The sequence below is a fragment of the Sus scrofa genome, chromosome 2 (genome assembly GCF_000003025.6).
Source record: "Sus scrofa isolate TJ Tabasco breed Duroc chromosome 2, Sscrofa11.1, whole genome shotgun sequence".
Classification (NCBI taxonomy): Eukaryota; Metazoa; Chordata; class Mammalia; order Artiodactyla; family Suidae; genus Sus; species Sus scrofa.
The window spans coordinates 5165365-5185344 of NC_010444.4; the positions used below are offsets into that span (position 1 = coordinate 5165365).

At 52.7% G+C, this 19980-nt stretch overlaps 1 protein-coding gene across 2 annotated transcripts in view; it reads right to left on the bottom strand.

The window, feature by feature from the left end:
- The window catches only part of LOC110259234 (cleavage stimulation factor subunit 2 tau variant-like), a 28955-nt gene extending 12684 nt beyond the window's left edge, over positions 1 to 16271 (bottom strand). Inside the window, exons 1-2 of one of the 2 annotated variants that reach the window (XM_021082762.1) lie at positions 15698 to 16271; positions 12180 to 12346 (exon numbers count right to left, since the gene is read on the bottom strand). In XM_021082762.1, coding sequence (XP_020938421.1) covers positions 12180 to 12346; positions 15698 to 16221 — 691 coding nt within the window. In that variant the 5' untranslated portion in view covers positions 16222 to 16271. The remainder of the gene's footprint in view (positions 1 to 12179; positions 12347 to 15697) is intronic. The other variant, XM_021082763.1, reaches the window with a different exon arrangement.

The following is a 19980-nucleotide window of genomic DNA, read 5'->3' on the forward strand; positions in this document are numbered from 1 at the left end:
ACTATTCGAGAATCAGGTGTCTGCCGACAGCTTGGTACGGCAGCGAGGGAGCTCGTGTTTACTGAGCACCAACCTGTGCCATTGGCTGTGCCTCGAGTTGTCCAGGTGTCTGCCCAGGACAACCTCTATGGGTGAGTACTTCGCGCTGTCACAGATAAGGAAACCGGGGCTGAGAGGAGGGGCGACTTGCTTCATCAAGCCCCACAGAGGTCTGTCTTCCCAGGGCATGGGACCCCACACCTGCACGCTGCAGGTGTAAAGAATGGCAACAAGAGAGAAGACCTACCCCTGGGGAAAGTTAAAAACAGTGTAACACAGGAGTTTCCTGGTGGTCACAGCTGTGGCTTGGGTTCGATCACTGGCCTGCAACTTCCTCATGCCGAGGGCGCAACCAAAACCAAACATAAAAACACCAGTGTAACACAAGAGCTACCCTGGCGCAAGCAGGCCAGTGTAAACAGCAAATTCTCCAGCAAGAGAGAGATTACGTGTTAACAGCCCCTCATGGCAACGGCCTAAGCACAGGCCTGCTGCACCTGCTGCACCTGCCTGACCCCTGCCGCCCGGCACCACGCCCGGCTTCCCAGGCCCTTCCACCACTCGGTGAATGCAGACTCAACACTGGGGCCAGGGGTGGCCCAAGACACCACCACTCTGAATATTCTTAGTAGTTGTGGGTTTTATCTTGGGCCAGTTTTGCACTCTGCTTCATGATATGTCTGGAGTAGCTGCTGTAACGTGTAAACAGCTGAACTTACTTATCAAGTAAAATGAACCCCAGGAAGACGTGCTGTGGCCTGTGGCTGGCTTCAGACACCGCAACACGCCCACTACCCCCTGCCCAGGCTGAGCAGCCCTGCAGAAAGTGGCAAACAGGGGTGTACTGGGAGGAAATGGGAGCTCAGTGGCCCTTGAAGGGTGACTAAGAGTCAGCAGGCAGAGAAGAACATTCTAGACTGAGGGACTGGGCTGAGCAAAGATGGTGAGGAGGGGTGGGTATGCGCCAGGGAGGCTGTGCAGACACCCCCCTCACCCTAGGAAAATCAGCACAACCCAAAGCTAGCATTTCAGTGTTTGCTGGGTACCAGCCCTGTCCTGAGTGCAATCCTAGGCCTGAGGATAAACGTTTGATAAAGCAGTTTAAAGAGGAAATTCGGGAGTTCCCATCGTCACGCAACGGAAACGAATCCAACTAGGAACCGTAGGGTTGCGGGTTCAACCCCTGGCCTTGCTCAGTGGGTTAAGGATCCCACGTGGCCGTGAGCTGTGGTGTTGGTCACAGACACAGCTCAGATCTGGAGTTGCTGTGGCTGTGGTGTAGGCCGGCAGCTATAGCTCCGATTAGACCCCTAGCCTGGGAACCTCCACATGCTGTGGATTCAGCCCTAAAAAGCAAAAAAAATAAAAATTTTTAAAAAGAGGAAATTCAGGCACCGAGAGGTTAAGTACTTGCCCAGGAAGACACAGCGTGTGAATGTCGGGAATGGGGTTTGATCCCAGAGCCTTGCTCCTGTGCCTGCACTCACATCGCCTGGAGTAACACTAGCGAGGTCAGTGGGCAAACACAGGTTCTTTTTTTTTTTCTTTTTTGGCCACCCTGCGGCATATGGAGCTCCCAGGCCAGGGATCCGATCCCAGCCACAGCTGCAACCAAAGCCGCAGCTGCAGCAACGCTGGATCTTTAACCCACCATGCCAGGCCGGGGATTGAACCTACGTCCCAGCACTCCCAATCCACCGCTGATCCTGTTGCGCCACAGCAGGAACTCCCAAACACAGGTTCTTGAACCTGAGGCGAAGGAGCTTGGACCCATCTATGGAGATGAGAGAGCCTGAACGTTTTTGGAGAGGGACAGGACAAAAACAATTATTCTGGAGAATCTGTCTGACCAGGTTTGAAAGACCAAATGAGGAAGAAAGTGCAGGCAGGAAGCCATGAACTATTCAAAACATGGGTGCTGAGGCTCCAGATTAGCAGACAATGCAAAGGACAAGAAGCTATAAGAGAGGCTGCAAAGGAACTTGGGCGAGACTTGCATTTGGGAAGGATGGGCAGCAACCATCAAATGCGACTCAGGTTCTGAGCTTGGATGAGTGAGGGGATGGTGGCGACGTGAGCAGAAAAGATGGCAACTAGGAGGGGAAGACAGGCTCGATTTCCTGCATGTTCAGTTTGAAACGGTGACAATGACAGGACCTCCAGTGGAAACAGCTAGCAGGCTACGGAAGCCTAGAGCAAGGGCAGAGGAGAGGGTGGACTCCAGGGGACAGAGGGGAGTCACCTGCCTGGAAGTGACACCCGTACGAGCTTGGATGAGTTCTCTGAGAGAGGAGAGCCAGGGAGAGGAGGGCAAAGGCAGGACCAAAGAGGGAGCCTGGAAAACTCTCTCTAGGGAAGGTGGGAGACCAGCCAAGAAGAGGGGGAGTGGCAGAGTGGCAGGAGAGTCGCCAGAGAGTGGTGCCCGGGGGGTTCCCGAGAGCTTCTCGAGTGGCAGTGGCTGGTGGGATGTGCTGAGATGTCAAGGAAGACCTCTCAAGGTGGAAGCAGGAGGGTACGGGGTGGCGCACCCTGACTCGGTCCCCACATTCCCTGCTTCCCTCTGTCCTTGTGTAGTTCTCCCTGGCACCCCCAGCTGCCACAGTAACCACCATGCCACACCCATCAGCGAGGGGCACGTGGACTCATTCTCTGTTAACCCAGGCATGGCCATCATTATCCACCCTCAGACTCCGACTAACTCGCTAGTAGTGTGAGGGCTTGAGGAGTGAATTCAGCAAGAAATTCAAGCAAACAGGAAAAGGAAGACGTTTCTGAATTAATCTAGAAGTAGATGGGGAGTTTCCTGGTGGCCTAGCGGGTAAGGATCCGGCACTGTCACTGCAGCGTGAGGGCTCCATCTCCGGCCCGGGAATTTCCGCATATCAAGGATGTGGCCAAAAAAAAGTAAACGGAACGCAGAGGGGGGCCAGTTGGAAGCACATCTGGGTCAACACCGCCTCGAGCACCCAACAGGACTACTAGTTTTCTCTGCAGGTAAGTCTCCAGTTCATCCACCTGCGTCCTAAACTGGAAAAGAGCAGCTTCGTGCGACTCAGGCCGAAGCAAATCAGAAGCCCTAGTCCCTAAGTTTCAGGAGCTCACTGTCGCGGGAGAGGGCGAGGACGCCAAACGCAGCCCCAGGACGGGTGTGACTTCATTCCCTGAGAACTCAGACTTCCTGAAAATGGCCCTTCAGCTCAGCATTTGAGGAGGAGGAGGGGAGGAGTTCCCATGTCACAGCGGAAACAAATCCGACTAGGAACCAGGAGGTTGCGGGTTTGATCTCTGGCCTCGCTCAGCGGGTTAAGGATCCATTGTTGCTGTGAACTGTGGTGTCGCAGATGTGGCTCAGATCCTGCGTGGCGTGGCTGTGGTGGAGGCCAGCAGCTGTAGCGCTGACTGGACCCCAGCCTGGGAATCTCCATATTCTGCGAATGCAGCCCTAAAAAGCAAAACAAACAAACAAACAACTTCACTCACACCTACTGTTTGATCTGTTGGTCGTGCCCAACCTGAGAATCGCGTATGTACCAGCTGTGAAGGCCAGTGAAACCTGGACCCCATCTAAGTCACTTCTGGGGGCTGTGTGGCCTTGATGGAGGGGCCAGCTTTTCCTGGAGCCATCTCATCAAAGCCGTCAGATTCAGAAGCAGGATCCTGTTCAGTGCCTGTTTCGAAGCCTGTGCCCCCGCTGGGCCAGGCTGCTGGGTCTTCCTCTGAGGTCCTTTCATGGGACAGTGGAGACAGTCGTCATTTCTCGAGGGTAGAGGAGCCTCCAGCCAGCTTCTCCACGTGCTCTCAAGGGCACGTCTGCCTTGGGTTCTACACCACTCCCCGCCATGCTGGGGGGGAACCGCTGTGGCCAAAAGCCAGGTTATCAAAACTACAAGTGCACATACCCCTTTCAGTCCATATCTAGAAATTTATCCTACAGATACTCGCTCTTTTTTTTTCTTTTTGGCTGCTCCCATAGTATATGGAAGTTCCTGGGCTACAGATGGAACCTGTGCCATAGCAGTGATGCAAGCTGCTGCAGTGACAACACCAGATCCTTAACCTACTGTGCTGTAAGAGAACTCCCTTCAGGAGTTCCCATCTGGCTCAGTGGTTAATGAATCCGACTAGGAACCACGAGGTTGCGGGTTCGATCCCTGGCCTTGCTCCGCGGGTGAAGGATCTGGTGTTGCCGTGAGCTGTGGTGTAGGTCACAGACACAGCTCGGATCCCGAGTTGCTGTGGCTCTGGTGTAGGCCGGAGGTAACAGCTCCGATTCGACCCCCAGCCTGGGAACCTCCATATGCCGTGGGTGCAGCCCTAAAAAGAAAAAAAAAAAACAAACAAAGAATTCCACCAAGGTAAAGGGGTTACTGCGTTCGTCAAAGGGTTACTGCATCGTGCACTGCCCGGGCTGTGTGCGCGTCTCTGGGCTCATGGCACTGTACCCTTTACTATAGTGCCCTGAGACAGAGGGTCTTCTTCCTGGCCTGGCGGTGGGGTCCTGGCGGTGGGAAGGGCCAGGACTCAGCCCCTCTCAAAGGCCCGTCTCCTCTGTGACTAGACACTGCCAGGCACCTGGCACCGCCCCACACGGGGACAAGGGTCAGTCTGTCACAAGAGTGCAAACATGACGAGTTCAGGATCAGTCCAATCAGTTCCTTCCTTCCTTCATTCAGCGAAGGCAAATGGGGCATCTGCGAGTGCGAGCAGTACGCAGAATATATAGCTTGGGTCCCAACCCTTAAAGCGTTTTCCATCCATCCTTAAATATGTGAAAAGAAGCCCAACTTCACTCCAAGTAAGACGGGCAAAAGCTAAAACTTTGGAGGGCATACTCTGTTGACAAGGCTTGGGGGGAACACACAGGGGCACAGGCTGGCGCAGCCTCTATGGAGGGGAACTTGGTGATGCTGAGCCACAACAGGAAATCCCGGTGTGGCTGTTTTTAAAAATGAAGATTTCCATTAGCTCATACGGAGTGATTACCAGGAGAAATTGTTAAATGTGGGGTATACTATCTTTGTGTAAGAAAAGGGGGAATAAGATACATATCTGAAGAAAGAAACATAGGAAGATTAAACTAGGAACAAATAAAATGGTTACTATTGGGCGTAGGTAAGAATGGGGTGGGTGGGAGCTCCCACTGCGGCTCAGTGGTTAATGAACCTGACTCATATCCATGAGAATGTAGATTTGATCCCTGGCCTTGCTCAGTGGGTTAAGGATCCAGCATTGCTGTGGCTGTGGGGTAGGCTGGCGGCTGTAGCTCCAATTTGACTCCTAGCCTGGGAACTTCCATATGCTGCAGGTATGGCCCTAAAAAGAAAAAAAAAAGTCAAGTAAATTTTGCACACAGTTCATGGACTTTCTAAGAACAAAAGAACCACAGAAACAATCTTGACCTTTATTTACTTCATAGGTTTGTTGTTCATAAAGGTATTGGTGTACCCATTCTAAAACTCTTCCGCTGTTTTTAAGAATAGGAAAAAATGAATAAACATTCAGATGTTGGGAACCAGAGACTGTGCTCTGAAAAAAGTGAAATAAAGTAAGGGATGGGGAAGGTGAGGAAGAATCCTCAAAGGTTGGATTTGAACGGGAGGTAGCAGCATGTTGATTTTTTCCCCCTTTTTTTCTGGCCGCACCCCCAGTATATGGAGGCTTCCGGGCCAGGGATCAAATCTGAGCCGCATCTGCAACCTACTTATGCCACAGCTGTGCTGGGTGGGGGATCAAACCAGCAACACCAGTGACAGGCTGGATCATTAACCCACTGCACCACAGTTAGAACTCCAGTACGCTGATTTTTGTTAAAAAGGTAATTTATTTATTTATTTATTTTGTCTTTTTAGGGTTGCACTTGCGGCATATGGAGGTTCCCAGGCTAGGGGTCTAATCGGAGCTCCAGCTGCCGGCCTGCGCCAGAGGCCACAGCCACAGCAGTGAGGGATCTGAGCCTGGTCTGCGACCTACACCACAGCTCACGGCAACGCCAGATCCTTAACCCAATGAGCGAGGCTAAGGATCAAATCCACAACCTCATGGTTCCTAGTCGGATTGTTCCCGATGTGCCACGACGGGAACTTCAAAATTAACTTTATTGACGTATAATTTATCTACAACAAAATTACAGATTTTAAACATATGGTTTTGACAAATGTATACACCAGGGTAACTACCAACCCCGCTAAGGTCTAGAACATTCCCATCAGCCCAGAAGTGTCCCTCACTCTCCTTTGCACCCAGTCTCTCCCCGCTCTCCCATCCCATCCTAAGCAGTTTGATTTCTATCATCAGAGATTTGTTTCGCCTGTTCCGGAACTAATATACATGCCCCCCTTCAGCACCTGTGGCTTATCTCACTCAACACAGTGTCTGCACACATGGCATTGTGTGTACTTGTGCACACCCGTGTTGTGTATCAGCACGGCGCACCTCTCCGTTGCTGAGGTGTGTGGCTCCATTGTGTGACTGCACTAACACGTAGCTATCCACTTATCAGGTGAGGAACATCTGGGTTATGTCTAGTTTGGGGCTCTATCAAATCAAGCTGTCATGAATATTTAGGTGCGAGTCTTTGTGCAGGCAAAAGAATTTACCCACTTCACTTGGGTAAATGCAAGGGAGTCAGGTTGCTGGAGGTATAACAGATATACACTTAATTTTATCAGGAGTTCCCATCGTGGCGAAGTGGTTAACGAATCCGACTAGGAACCATGAGGTTTCGGGTTCGGTCCCTGCCCTTGCTCAGTGGGTTAAAGATCCGGCGTTGCCGTGAGCTGTGATGTAGGTTGCAGACGCGGCTCGGATCCCGCGTTGCTGTGGCTCTGGCGTAGGCCGGTGGCTACAGCTCCGATTGGACCCCTAGCCTGGGAACCTCCATATGCCGCTGGAGTGGCCCAAAGAAATAGCAAAAAGACAAAAAAAAAAAAAAGACAAAAAAAAAGAAAGAAACTGCTCATCTGTTTTACAAAGTGGATCTACCTTTTCACATTCCCACCAGCAATGTGTGAAAGTTTCTGCTGCCCCACATCCTATCAGCACTCGTTACTGTTAGTCTTTTGAATTTTAACCATTCTGATAAGTGGAAGTGGTATGTCATTGTGGTTTTAATTTGCATTTTCCTAATGTGAGCAGTTTTCATGGGTTTGTTTGCCATTTGTATATTTCCTTTGCGGACATGTCTTTTCAAATATTGTGCCCGCCTGAAAATCAGGTTATTTGACTTCTTATTATTGAGTGTAAAAGTTCTTTATTTATTCTGGATACATGACTTTTGTATCCAGACTTTTACATATGCATTGTAAAACATTTTCTCCTGGTCTGTAGCTTGCCTTTCTTTTTTTAAAATTTTTGGCCACGCCTGAAGCATGCAGAAGTTCCTGGGCCAGGGATCAAATCCATGCCACAACTGTAACCACAGCCACAGCAGTGACAATGCTGGATCCTTAACCCACTGAGCCACGAGAGAACCCCACCGTTCATTTTCTTAATAGTGTCTTTTGAAGAATCAAAGTTTCTAATTTGATTGATCAAAGTAATCTCTCAATTTTTTCTTTTATGATTAGTGCTTTTATATCCTAAGAAATATTTACCTACCCCAAAGTAATAAATATCTTCTCCTATGTTTTTTCTAGATGTTTTATTGTTTTTGGCTTTTACGTTTAGGTCTTTTTTTTTTTGTCTTTTTGCCTTTTTTAGGGCCACTCCCACGGCATATGGAGATTCCCAGGTTAGGGGTCTAATGGGAGCTGTAGGCACCAGCCTACGCCAGAGCCACAGCAACACAGGATCGGAGCCGCATCTGTGACTACACCACAGCTCATAGCAACCCCAGATTCTTAATCCACTGAGCGAGGCCAGGGTTTGAACCCGAAACCTCATGGTTCCTTGTCGGATTCGTTGACCACTGCGCCATGACGGGAACTCCCATTTAGGTCTATTTTGAATTAGTTTCCCTCTTTTGTTTCTGATAATTAGTAATACCTAGTTTCCTTTTTTTTTCCCCTTAATCAATCTTACTAAGAGTTTATCCATTCTGTTAATATTTTGAAAGAACCAACTTTTGGCTTTGCTAACTTTGTTCTTTGTATAATTTCAATGTCATTAATTCCTACTCTTCGATTCCACTTCTAGGTATATATGTAAAAAAACTGAAAGCTAGGACTCAGGCAGATGCTTGCGCATTCATGTTCATGGCAGAATCATGCACAAGAGCCAAAAGGTGGCAGCAGCCGGTGGGTCTGTCGACAGATGAGTAGCCAACAAAACGTGAACACAGTGGACTATGATTCAACCTTTAAACCTCTGGTAAGAGTACAGCGTGGGTGACCCCCGAAGACACTGTACCAAGGGAAATAAGCCAGACATAAAAGGACAAATACTGTACGATTCCACTCAGTGCGCTACCGAGAAGAGGCAAACTCAGAGAGACGGAAAGTAGAATAGAGGCTATGGGCGGGGGCATTTAGTGGGTACAGAGTTTCTCTTCAGGGTGGTGAACAAGTTCTGGGCGTGGACAGTGCTGATGGGTGGACAGCACTCTGAATGTACTCAGCGCCCCAAACGTGTGCTTTAAATGGTTAAAACGGTTATTTCATGGCATGTACATTTTACCACAATTTTTTAAAAAGGACATTGGGAGTTCCCGTCGTGGCGCAGTGGTTAACGAATCTGACTAGGAACCATGAGGTTGCGGGTTCGGTCCCTGCCCTTGCTCAGTGGGTTAACGATCCGGCATTGCCGTGAGCTGGGGTGTAGGTCGCAGACACGGCTCGGATACTGCGTTGCTGTAGCTGTGGCGTAGGCCGGCGGCTACAGCTTCAATTTGACCCCTTAGCCTGGGAACCTCCATATGCCGCAGGAGCGGCCCAAGAAATGGCAAAAAATAAATAAATAAATAAATAAAAAGGATATTGTAGTTATGTGGGATAGTATCCTTATTTTTAGGAGTTACGGGCCAGTAAAGTGTCTTAATGCCTGCAGGTTATTTTCAGGGGTTCTAGAAAGAAAAAGAGAAAAACGAGAAAGAGAGGTGGCAAAAGGTTAACAGCCGGCGAATCTAGATGTGGGTTCAGTGTCCTAGTCCTTCAACTTTTCTGTAAATCTGAAAATGTTCAAAATAAGAAGGTGCTCAATTTTTTTTTTTTTTTTTTTTTTTTTGTCTTTTTAGGGCCGCACCCATGGCATATGGAGGTTCCCAGGCTAGGGGTCCAATCAGAGCTACAGCTGCCAGCCTACACCACAGCCATGGCAACGCCAGATCCTTAACCCACTGAGCGAGGCCAGGGATTGAACTGGCATCCTCATGGATACTAGTCGGATTCACTAGGAACACCTCAATAATTTTTTTTTTTTTTTTTTGTCTTTTTTGCCATTTCTTGGGCCGCTCCCGCGGCATATGGAGGTTCCCAGGCTAGAGGCCAAATAGGAACTACAGCCGCCAGCCTACACCACAGCCACAGCAATGCTGGATCCTTAACCCACGGAGCGAGGCCAGGGATGGAACCCGCAACCTCATGGTTCCTAGTCAGATTCATTCCCGCTGCGCCACAAGTCTGTAGTGCACCGAGCAAGCCATAAGGAGCACCACGGAAGGCAATGAACATGGGACTAACAGAGTGCCTGCTGTGGTGCAGCAGGTTGAGGATCCCATGCTGCCGAAGCTGTGGCTTGGATTCGATCCCCGGCCCAGGAACATCCATACACCTTGGGTGCAGCCAAGAAAAAAAAAAACACAAAACGAAGCGTGGGAGTAACATGTGCAGTGACGCCATCCTCCTGAAAGATGACTCCAGACGTGACTCTGGACAGACCAGAGGCCGTCACGGCTGGGAGGCTATCACAGTGGCCCGGGCGTGGGAGCAGGCACGTGGGCTGGGCGGAGGAAGGGGAAATAAAAGGCAACTGTCTTGCGAGGGACCTTCAGCATTTGATAACTGATTAGACGTGGAAAGTGAGAGCTATCACCCTGAGGTGGACGCCTGGGCCCAGAAGAGCGGAAATGGGAAAGTCAGCAGGAGAGGCCAGTTTGCAGCTCAAGACTCAGAGAGGAGCTACGAGAAGAAGGAAGAGGTCTAGTTTTACCCCAGGCCTCCGGTCAAAGGGATCCTTCACAGGCCCTCGGGCTGTCAAACAGCGTCCAACTAGAAACAGAATTCTCCCCGGACCAGCCTCGCCTGGCCCCCAACCCAGGCCCTTAGAGCTGCCTGGTAGCCCCAGTCCATCCCGGGCAGTGTCCCTTCAGCCTGGTTGAAGGCTCCCTTCCACTCTGCCTCTTACCCTAAGCCCCTCTCTTTTCTGCGTCCTTTTTTCCCTGTAAGGAGAGGAATCAGGCACCTGCCCAGAGCACAGGCCTGCAGCGCAGGCCAAGGAAGGGGCCGCTCAGCGGCTCAGGTGTGCGTGTGCCAGGGTGGAGGAAGAGCCGGAAGAGATGAAAAAGCACGGCGAGGGCGGGGGGGTGGTGGGGGTGCTGGAGCAGGAAAGGGCACAGCGGGACAGGCACATCTGGCTGTGGGCCAGCCTGTAGGCCTTGCTCCAGTCAGCGCAGCCGCCATACAGGACACCCAGCAGTCCCTGGGCGAGGGCCTCTGCTTACCAGCTCAGGCATCCCGCTGACCCCCAATAATTCCATCTGCTGCCCTCAGACCACTCGCTCTATCGCCATGGCACTCAGCCTCCCTTCCCCCAGTTTCCCGTTTCTGTGTCGAAAATAAAAGCCTGAGGTTGGGAGAAGGGTGGACATTCTGATGAGGCAGAGTTCAGCCCAGCACAGGAACATCTGGAACACTGAGATAATCAGACTGTGGACGGGGCTGGAGGAAGCATCGAGCTGAGCCACCAGTGAGGACAGAAGCCGTGGAGCAAGTCAGGGACCTTGGTGTCAAGTCCACCAAGCCAGGAGATGAGCCGCACAGCAGCACGCAGCCTGCGGAGATAGGTGGCTGCCGCCCTGGGCGCAGCTGCCCAGCTCCACGCCTTCTCGGGCCGTATGAAGATCCAAGAGGAGGGTCCATGCAACCAGCTCCTTCTGCCACCCCGGCCCCTAGGAGCAGCCTCCTTCACCCAGCCTGCCGCCGCCACCCCAACCATGTCTGGCTCAACCTAGGCCAGCAGGCGGGGCCTGGCTTTCGGCCTGGGCTTGCTCTGCGTGCCCCTCCTGCCACCCTGACCTTCCCACCCTGACCTCCAAGGCTCACTGAGCGGCCAGCAGGGGGACCAGTGGGGTGGGCTGTGGCATTACACCCAGCCAGAGAATCCCACGGGGCAGATTTGGCCAACTTGCCGCCCGGCCCTCTGGGAAAACAGCTCTCGAACTCTTGGCGCTCAAGCCTGGGTAGGGCATCCCCTGCCGTGTCCCAGCTCTCCAGGGCCACTGCCTGGGAACGTGCAAACCTGGCGGGGAAGGGGAGGGGCGCCAGCTCTGGGACAGGCTGCTGCCATGGCAACAAGTCAGTGACTAGCGAGGGCGACCAGCAAGGGCGTGAGAGTGAGAGGCTCTGGCCAAATATGTCCAATGACAGAGAAGCTGAGCTGGAAAACTCAGGAAAATGGGCAGGAAATTCTGGCTGAGATGGGGAGAAGGGGAGCCCTGCTTTAACTGCAGGTTGGCCCAGGACCGTGCTCTTCCTGAGAGGCAGATGGTACCCCTTTGGTGACAGCCGCGACAGGGGAAAGACCTCTGGGCTGGGTGCTGCCATTTGGCCCTTCGACCCAAACCTAAAAACTCAGATCCCTCAGATGGGAAAGGGAAAGTCGCAAAATAAGACATTCCAGCTGTTGTAAGTTTTTCCTTTTTTTGCTTTTTAGGGCCGCACCCACTGCATATGGAGGTTCCCAGGCTAGGGGTTGAATCAGAGCTGCAGCCGCTGGCCTGCACCACAGCCACAGCAATGCAGGATCCGAGCCCAGTCTGTGACCTACACCACAGCTCATGGTAACCCTGGATCGTTAACCCGCTGAGCGAGCCAAGGGATTGAACCTGAATCCTCATGGACACTAGCCGGGTTTGTAATTCGCCGAGCCATGACGGGAACTCGGAGCTGTTGTAAATTGTAAGGAATTATCATGCCTCTGAGGTAGGCATATGGAGGCCTCCATGGCGGGGGCCAACCAGGAATCCTGACACTCCTGCAGGCACTTACCTGAACCCGGGGAGCAGGAGCAAACAGGAGAAGGCAGCACGGGGAGGAAGAGCCGGGCTCCAGGGTGGACGCGAGGCTGCTGGGAAGATGGTATAAGAAGCTCGCCTTGGGTCACGTCCAGGGAAAGGCACATCCGTGGCCCCCAGAAGTCCCGCACCGTCCCACAGCTAGGGACAAAACAGGCAGTCAGTTGTGCCCCCCCCTCTTTGGTGGCACCCACTTAACCTCTCCCTAGCTGCCGTGTTCCGAGGATGACTGCTCCCTTTGCACGCAACTGAGGATCTCAGGCGACATCTAAACAGGACCGGGAGGCTCTGCCCTGTCCTCCAGCCATTCTCCTCTCAATTTTCTCTGCTCTGCCTTCATCGAATAACCCTCCCATCCCAGGTCCTAAGGCAGTTCTCTACTCCCCAGGTCACTGAACAGCTGCTCTGAGTGGTCTGCTTCAGTGGTGGCTCCTGGCACCAGGCAGGCACCGGGCGGGCCCCGGGCCAGGCCTAGAAGTCAGCCTGAAGGTGGCGCCACTGAGCCAGCCTCATCCTTGGCAACAGCTGAGGCCTGGCAATCTGCCTGTGTGGTGGACCTCGTTTCCCACCTGCAGGTGGGTCACAGATGGGAGAGAGCTATCTCCAGGGAAGAGAGGGCCATCGAAAAAGAAGAGCCAAGAGCAGACACAATCGCCACCAGAGCCAAGGGAGTATCCCTCGCTGGTCCTCAAGGCTGCCTCCCGGTCCCGGGCTGCACTGTCTGCCCCTTGCAGTTGTTCAGCTCATTTCCAAGAAAGGATATTCACAAACCCTCCTACCCGTTCCTGAGAACCCTGTTCACTGCTCCCGGTTGGCTGGTCCTGCACTAAGTGCACCAACAATAATGGCTCTGGCCTCTTCGCTGGCCCCTGGAAGGGCGGCTGCAAGAAGCATGTGAGCACAATAAAAGGGCCTCGGGCAACACAGAGCCCACACCTCGCTTCCTCTCTGCAAGAAACTCACGGCCCCTGTTCCTTCGCTAATGTTTACCGTGAGCCACCCGTGGCCAAGCTGGGAATAAACCACTGGCCAGAACCCAGTCCCTGCCTTCTAAGAGGTCAGCGTCTACAGACATTTTTCCCCCATGTCTCAGGGCTGTGGGCAGGGTGCCCAGAATTTCTTCTCCCTACTTCCTGGCACGGCCACATTTTCCACATCCTTCAAGGCCCAGCTCAAAGGCTGTCTGCCCCTTGGTGCTCTCATACAGGCACTTGGCGGCGGCGTCTCCTGCCTGTCCATGTCACAGCACGGCTACCTGTGCCTCTCAGGACCTCACTTTCTACGTATGTGTGTCTTGTACACGTAGCTGATCTTCTCTCCTAGAGTCTGCATTTCCTTTTTCCTCTGTCTTTTTTTGGCTGCGCCCACCGCACTTAAGAATTCCCAGACCAGCGATCGAATCCGCACCGCAGCAGCAGCCCAAGCCGCTGCAGCGACAACCCAGATCCTTAACCCACTGCGCCACAAGAGAACTCCAAGACTCTCTGTTTCTTGAGGGCAAAGACCATCTTACACATCTTTATATCCTTCGGAGCATCCCACACAGACCATAGGTGCTCAAAAAACACTCATGGAACATGGCTTCCACTTAAAGACGTAGCTGGATGAGTGAAGGCTTGTTTGTGAAGCTACTGGGAGTTCTCAGATTTAAAACATAATACATTTTTCACACGAATTTAAAACGCCTTGTTAGGATTTTCCCAATTGACACAAAGCGTGGCTTCAATGTAAGCAGCCTCGGATTCTTATGGATTTTCCTGTAACTGTGTTCATATCCATCCTGTCTTAATGCAAATGCTAGAGAAGTATTATAATTCAGTATTTGGCTGTTTCTGCATGAGGGCATGTCCACGCTCACACCCTCTGGGTATCCTCAGCACTCCCTGGTGTCTGGCTTTGCACCCTCGCTAGATGCTGTGTGGTGATGACAGAACCCAGACTAGCTGGAGGGAGGAGCCTTGGGTAAGAAGGGTCAGGTTTCCCCGTTATCAGTCTATCAACCCACCCTGCCTAGGAAGATAGATCTGCCCATCAATAGAGGAAGTGACTCCAAAAACTGGGAAAAGGTCTCACAGTGACTAAGGAATGATTTTGGAGGTATCAGAACTGATGTCTGGGGATTTCCCACCGTGGCTCAGCAGTAATGAACCTGACTGGTATCTGTGAGGACTTGGGTTCGATCCCTGGCCTCCCTCAGTGGGCTAAGGATGTGGCCAGTGCCATGGGCTGTGGTATAGGTCACGGACAAGGCTCAGATCTGATGTTGCAGTGGCTGCGGTGTAGGCCAGTGGCTACAGGTCTGATTCGACCCCTAGCCTGGGAACCTCCATATACATGCCTTGGGTGCAGCCCTAAAAAGAAAAAAAAAAGCACTGATGTGTGGCACTGGGAGAGTGCTCATTATGTGCAGGCTCAAAACTTACTCCCCCACCCCCAAAACATGGAGCAGCGAGTAGGAACCAGGAGGTTGCAGGTTCCATCCCTGGCCTTGCTCAGTGGGTTAAGGATCCGGCGTTGCCATGAGCTGTGGTGTAGGTCGCAGACGTGGCTCAGATCTGGCGTTGCTGTGGCTCTGGCGTCGGCCGGCAGCTCCCATTAGACTCCTAGCCTGGGAACCTCCCTATACCGCAGATGTGGCCCTAAAAAGACAAAAACAAACAAAGAAAAAAACTTACCCCCATTCAACCTTCAAAAAACCTGAGGCAGTTCTATCACTACCCCCATTTTGCCAAGAAGGACACTGAGGCTCAAGAGAAGCAGTAACTTTACCCAAAGTCACCTACTCAAGTGTCTCTGACTACAGATCCTGAGCTGAGATTCTTTTTTTTTTTTTTTTTTTTTTTTTTTTTTTTTTTTTTTTTGTCTTTTTGTCTTTTTTTGTTGTTGTTGTTGCTATTTCTTGGGCCGCTCCTGCGGCATATGGAGGTTCCCAGGCTAGGGGTCGAATCGGAGCTGTAGCCACCGGCCTACGCCAGAGCCACAGCCAGAGCCACAGCAACGCGGGATCCGAGCCGCGTCTGCGACCTACACCACAGCTCACGGCAATGCCAGATCGTTAACCCACTGAGCAAGGGCAGGGACCGAACCCGCAACCTCATGGTTCCTAGTCGGATTCGTTAACCACTGCGCCACGATGGGAACTCCCCTGAGCTGAGATTCTTGCTCCAATCATCCAGGTCCCTTTTTTTCTTCTCGCACTTGGTGTGCACTGAGGGCAAGGACACCATATCCGCCAGGAGAGATCTTAGGGATCATTTGTTTCAACCTCCTCACTTTCAAAGAGGGGAACTTGGGCTTGCCCCTCAGGTCACACAGAGCCAGGGGCGGCTCTGCCACGGAAACAAGGTTCCGATCCAAACTCCATTTTACACAAGGGGGAGGGAACGCCCAGAGGGCTGAGCCCCGGGTCTCGGATCCACCAGGGGCAGAAATGGGGCCAACCCCGGGCGCGCTCGTTATCCGGCCCGGCGCTCCCTGCAATCATCAACTCACCGGCCTGCGCCCCGGGAGTGCCTGTCGGCGGCGCGCCCGCCCTCGGCCGGGGGTGGCAAGCGCTGGCGTGGAACGAGCGGGGCCGCGCAGGCCAGAGCCGGACGTGGCCTCGCCAACCCGGGCCTCCCCGGCCCCTTCGCCTCCGAACGCCGAGGCCCCAGGAGCGCGCGGACGCCCGGCACCGAGCATTTAGAAGCACTGGGTCTCCTCTCCCCAGGCTGCCGCTCTGCCCGCTCAGCAGTCGGCTGACCCGGACCTGACGCCAGGGCACCTGAGGGTGAGCAACAGCTTGACGCTCCACAGGGTCCAACCACCGGGACCCGGGAGCGGGACGTTCCCATGGTAACGAAAAAAAGAGGCTCTTCGCGCCTGCGCGGACGCGCTAGGCAGGCTGGGAAGTGTGGTTTCCGGGCTGTGGCCCGGCGGCAGACGAACAGGCGCGAGGTGGCGCCGCAGCGCCGCGGTCCGGGCAGAGGCGCCGGGTTCCCTGGCCCTGCTGGGCCCTTTCCGGGCTCTACCCGCATAGGAGAGGCCGCGGAGGCCCGCCCGAAACGTAGTTCCTTCTGCGGCCCCGGCTCTGAGGCGTCGGGGGGCGGGGTAAAGAAGGGGGAGGGAGGTCACGGCCTCTTCGGCTCGTTCACTTTTGCGGTTTGAAAACCTTCTAACGAGGGGACCCCCCCAGCCCGGGCCGAGCCGGGCCCGACGGAGGGACAACGATGCGGAGGTGGGAGCTGGCCCGGGAGGGACGGGCTGCCCGAGAGATGCCCGCTCCGGTCGCGCAGGTGTCCCAGCCGGGGCGGGGCGGCCGCTCCAGCTCCTGAGAGGCTCCTGCATCCCGTGGGAGTTGAATCGGCACCCCGTGAGCAGGGGTCGTCCTGACCCTCCCTCCGGCTTCCGCACCCAGAGGGTTGATTGTCCGGGAACCACCTTCTCCACTCCCGAGTTAGGGCTCGGGACTGAGCTCTAGAAACCGAGCATCATTCCGCTTCTATCGGAAATCCAGTTCTCTGGGCTTCGGCCTCCTAATTTCCCAAACAGTGGTAGTTGTAATGGCTCCCCTTTCTCCCCTGAGAGTGTTGTAATGTTCCTATGAGATGATGGGCAGACTGGACAGTCCTTTTTTTTTTCCTTTTTTGGCTGCCCCGCAGCGTATGGAGTTCCTAGGCCATGGATCAGATCCGGAGCCACAGTTGAGACCTAAGCCACGGCTGTGACCTAAGCCACAGTTATGGAAAATGGGCTCCTTTTTTTTTTTTTTTTTTCCCCCCCTGCTTTTTAGGGTGGCACCTGTGGCACATGGAGGTACCTAGGTCTGGGGTTGAATGGGAGCTGCGGCTGCTGACCTATACCACAGCCACAGCAACTGGGGATCTGAGCGGCCTCTGTGAGCTATGCCACAGCTCACTGGCAACGCCGGATCCTTTAACCCACTGAAGGAGGCCAGGGATTGAACCTGAATCCCCACGGGTACTAGTCGGGTTCATTACCGCTGAGCCACGACGGGAACTTTGCAACATGGGATCCTTAACGCATTGTGCCAAGCCAGGGATCGAACCTGCATCCCAGCGTTCCCAAGACACCACTGATCCTGTTGCACCACAGCAGGAACTCCTGGGCAGTCCTTTAAGAATATAAAGAAGCATTCCCATTCGCTGTAAATTAGTGCAACTTCTTGGAAGGAAATTGGGCAGTGACTTTCTGTATTAAAAATGTACTATAGCCTTGGAGTTCCCTCATGGCTCAGCAAGTTAAGGATCCAGCATTGTCTCTGCTGTGGGTCTGGTTATGGTTGTGGCCTGGGAACTTCTGCATGCCCAGGCACAGCTGGAAAAAAAAAAAAAAAGCACGTAGCCTTTGCTACATTTCTAGCCCACATTTCTAGCATTAGTGGCCTGTGTGCACAGGAAAATATATACAAGGGTATGTGAGCATTACTTGAAATGTTAAAATGGGAAGAAAAAATAAAACCGTAAACAACATAAATGTTCATCCACTCTTATTTAAGATGACCTCTTAAATAATAATTCCATAAAATAAAATGTATGTGGTGATTTGAAAAATTAGGCAGAACTTTCTGTACTGATGTGCACCTCCAAGTGATATGGAAAATGTTTTCTAAGTGCTGAATGGTATGTTACTATGCTTTTGTTTATATTTTTAGAAGAATACACAGATATAATTGATGACATAAGCATGGAATGGCTTAGGAGAGACTCTGGGAACAGTGGTGGCCTGTGAAGGACTGGAGGGGGACACTCTTCATTTTATATCTTTTTTTTAAACTAGTGTACTTTTTTTTTTTTTTTTGCTCCTTTAGAAATTTGTGTGCGTTTTGTCTGTACATATAGTTCTTAATCATTTGTCTGCATTTTTTTCTTTCTTTCTTTTTTTTTTTTTTTTTTTTTAGGGCCACACCTGCAGCATATGGAGAGTCCCAGGCTAGGGGTTGATTTGGAGCTGCAGCTGCCGGCCTGCACCACAGCCATGGTGGCAATGCCAGCCAGATCCGAGCCGTATCTGCAACCTACGCCACAGCTTCCGGCAATGCTGGATCCTTAACCCACTGAGCAAGACCAGGAGTTGAACTCACACCCTCATGGTTACTGTGCCAGGTTCTTAACCCACTGAGCAAGACCAGGAGTTGAACTCACACCCTCATGGTTACTGTGCCAGGTTCTTAACCCACTGAGCAAGACCAGGAGTTGAACTCACACCCTCATGGTTACTGTGCCAGGTTCTTAACCCACTGAGCAAGACCAGGAGTTGAACTCACACCCTCATGGTTACTGTGCCAGGTTCTTAACCCACTGAGCTGCAGCAGGAGATCCTGCTGCATTTTTTCGTTTGTTTGTTTTTAGGGCCGCATCCTCGACATATGGAGGTTCCCAGGCTAGGGGTCAAATTGGAGCTAAAGCCACCGGCCTACACCACAGCCACAGCAACACAGGATCCTTAACCCACTGAGCAAGGCCAGGGATCGAACCCACAACCTCATGTTTACTAGCTGGATTTGTTTCCGCTGCGCCACAACAAGAACTCCTCCTGTCTGCATTTTTGAAGCAAATAATTTTTCCTCCAGCTTTTGTTCCACCGTGCGCTGAATTCTTAGGTCTCAGAGTCCTCCATAGATTCTAGTGGGCCCCACAGCTCTGAGGTCACGTTTCCTGCCTTCCCATCTGCACAGACTGCAAGAGGGGGAGCCCCGGCCTTGGCTTCCCTCCTGCCATTGTCCCTCCCACCTTCCCCCAGTCCTGGCCTCGGACTGCTGAGAGGACAGTCTGGGTGGGACTCATGGCTGGCTGCAGCATGGACCAGCTAAGTGGATCAAAAGTCAGATTTAGCTTCTCTGTATCCCCCCTGGTGACCCAGGGCCCGCTACCCCTGACAGGTACAAACGATTCCTCTTCCAGAGCGTGTTGAGGCTGAATTCTGTCAATGTGTAGATGACCTGTGTTGTTAAAATACCAAAGTGGGAGGGGGGCGCCTACAGATCTCCTGGTCTAACCCTTCTGTTTTACAGAGACTGAGATTTAAGGTGAAGTAACTTGTGATAAAGCTGGGACTAGAACCCAAGTCTCCTGCTCCTCCATCCTCTAAGGTCAGAGCAGTGCTGGGGCCCCACCAGGCTCTGGGTGAGAGATTCATTCCAGAACTGGGCACGCGGTTGCAATCAACAAGAACATTTGGTGCCTGCCCCCGCTCTGAGGCCTGCTTTGAGGGAAGGCGTTGCTCCCTCCCCTCAACCAAGCTAGAGTGTTACAGGGCCGAGAACATGATCTTGGGAAGAGGGGAGAGGAGGGACAAAGACAGGCCCTCTTATGCTTCTTGACCATTGTAACTGAGCAGAAGGGGTGTGGATACGCGGACAGGATCGAGCAGTACCCGTCCCCAGGCAGAGAGGAGGGCCCGCCCAGGGTCCGTCTTCCCTGGCAGTGATGGGCTGGCTTGGAAAATCAGGCTCTCTCACATTGTCATTGTAGCAGGAAGAAGATTTCTGGGAGCCAAAGTGTGTTCAAGAACTAGCCTCAGTGGTTCAAAGGAGCTTTGGCTTCTGGGACAGGCTTGGTCCTGTGTAGAGAGGCACAGGCAGCTTCCACTGCCTCATGGGTAACTCCCTTCCGCTGCCCCAACAGAGCCAAGCACCTGCTGCCCAGTATAGACTTGTTCCCCTGCCGACCTGCCCTGGGGGGGTGGGGGTGGGGGACTAGCATTTACCCAGGCCCTGCCCTGGGAGTCACACGAGATGGCCCTGGCTCCCCGCTTCTCGCTTCTCTTCCCCATTC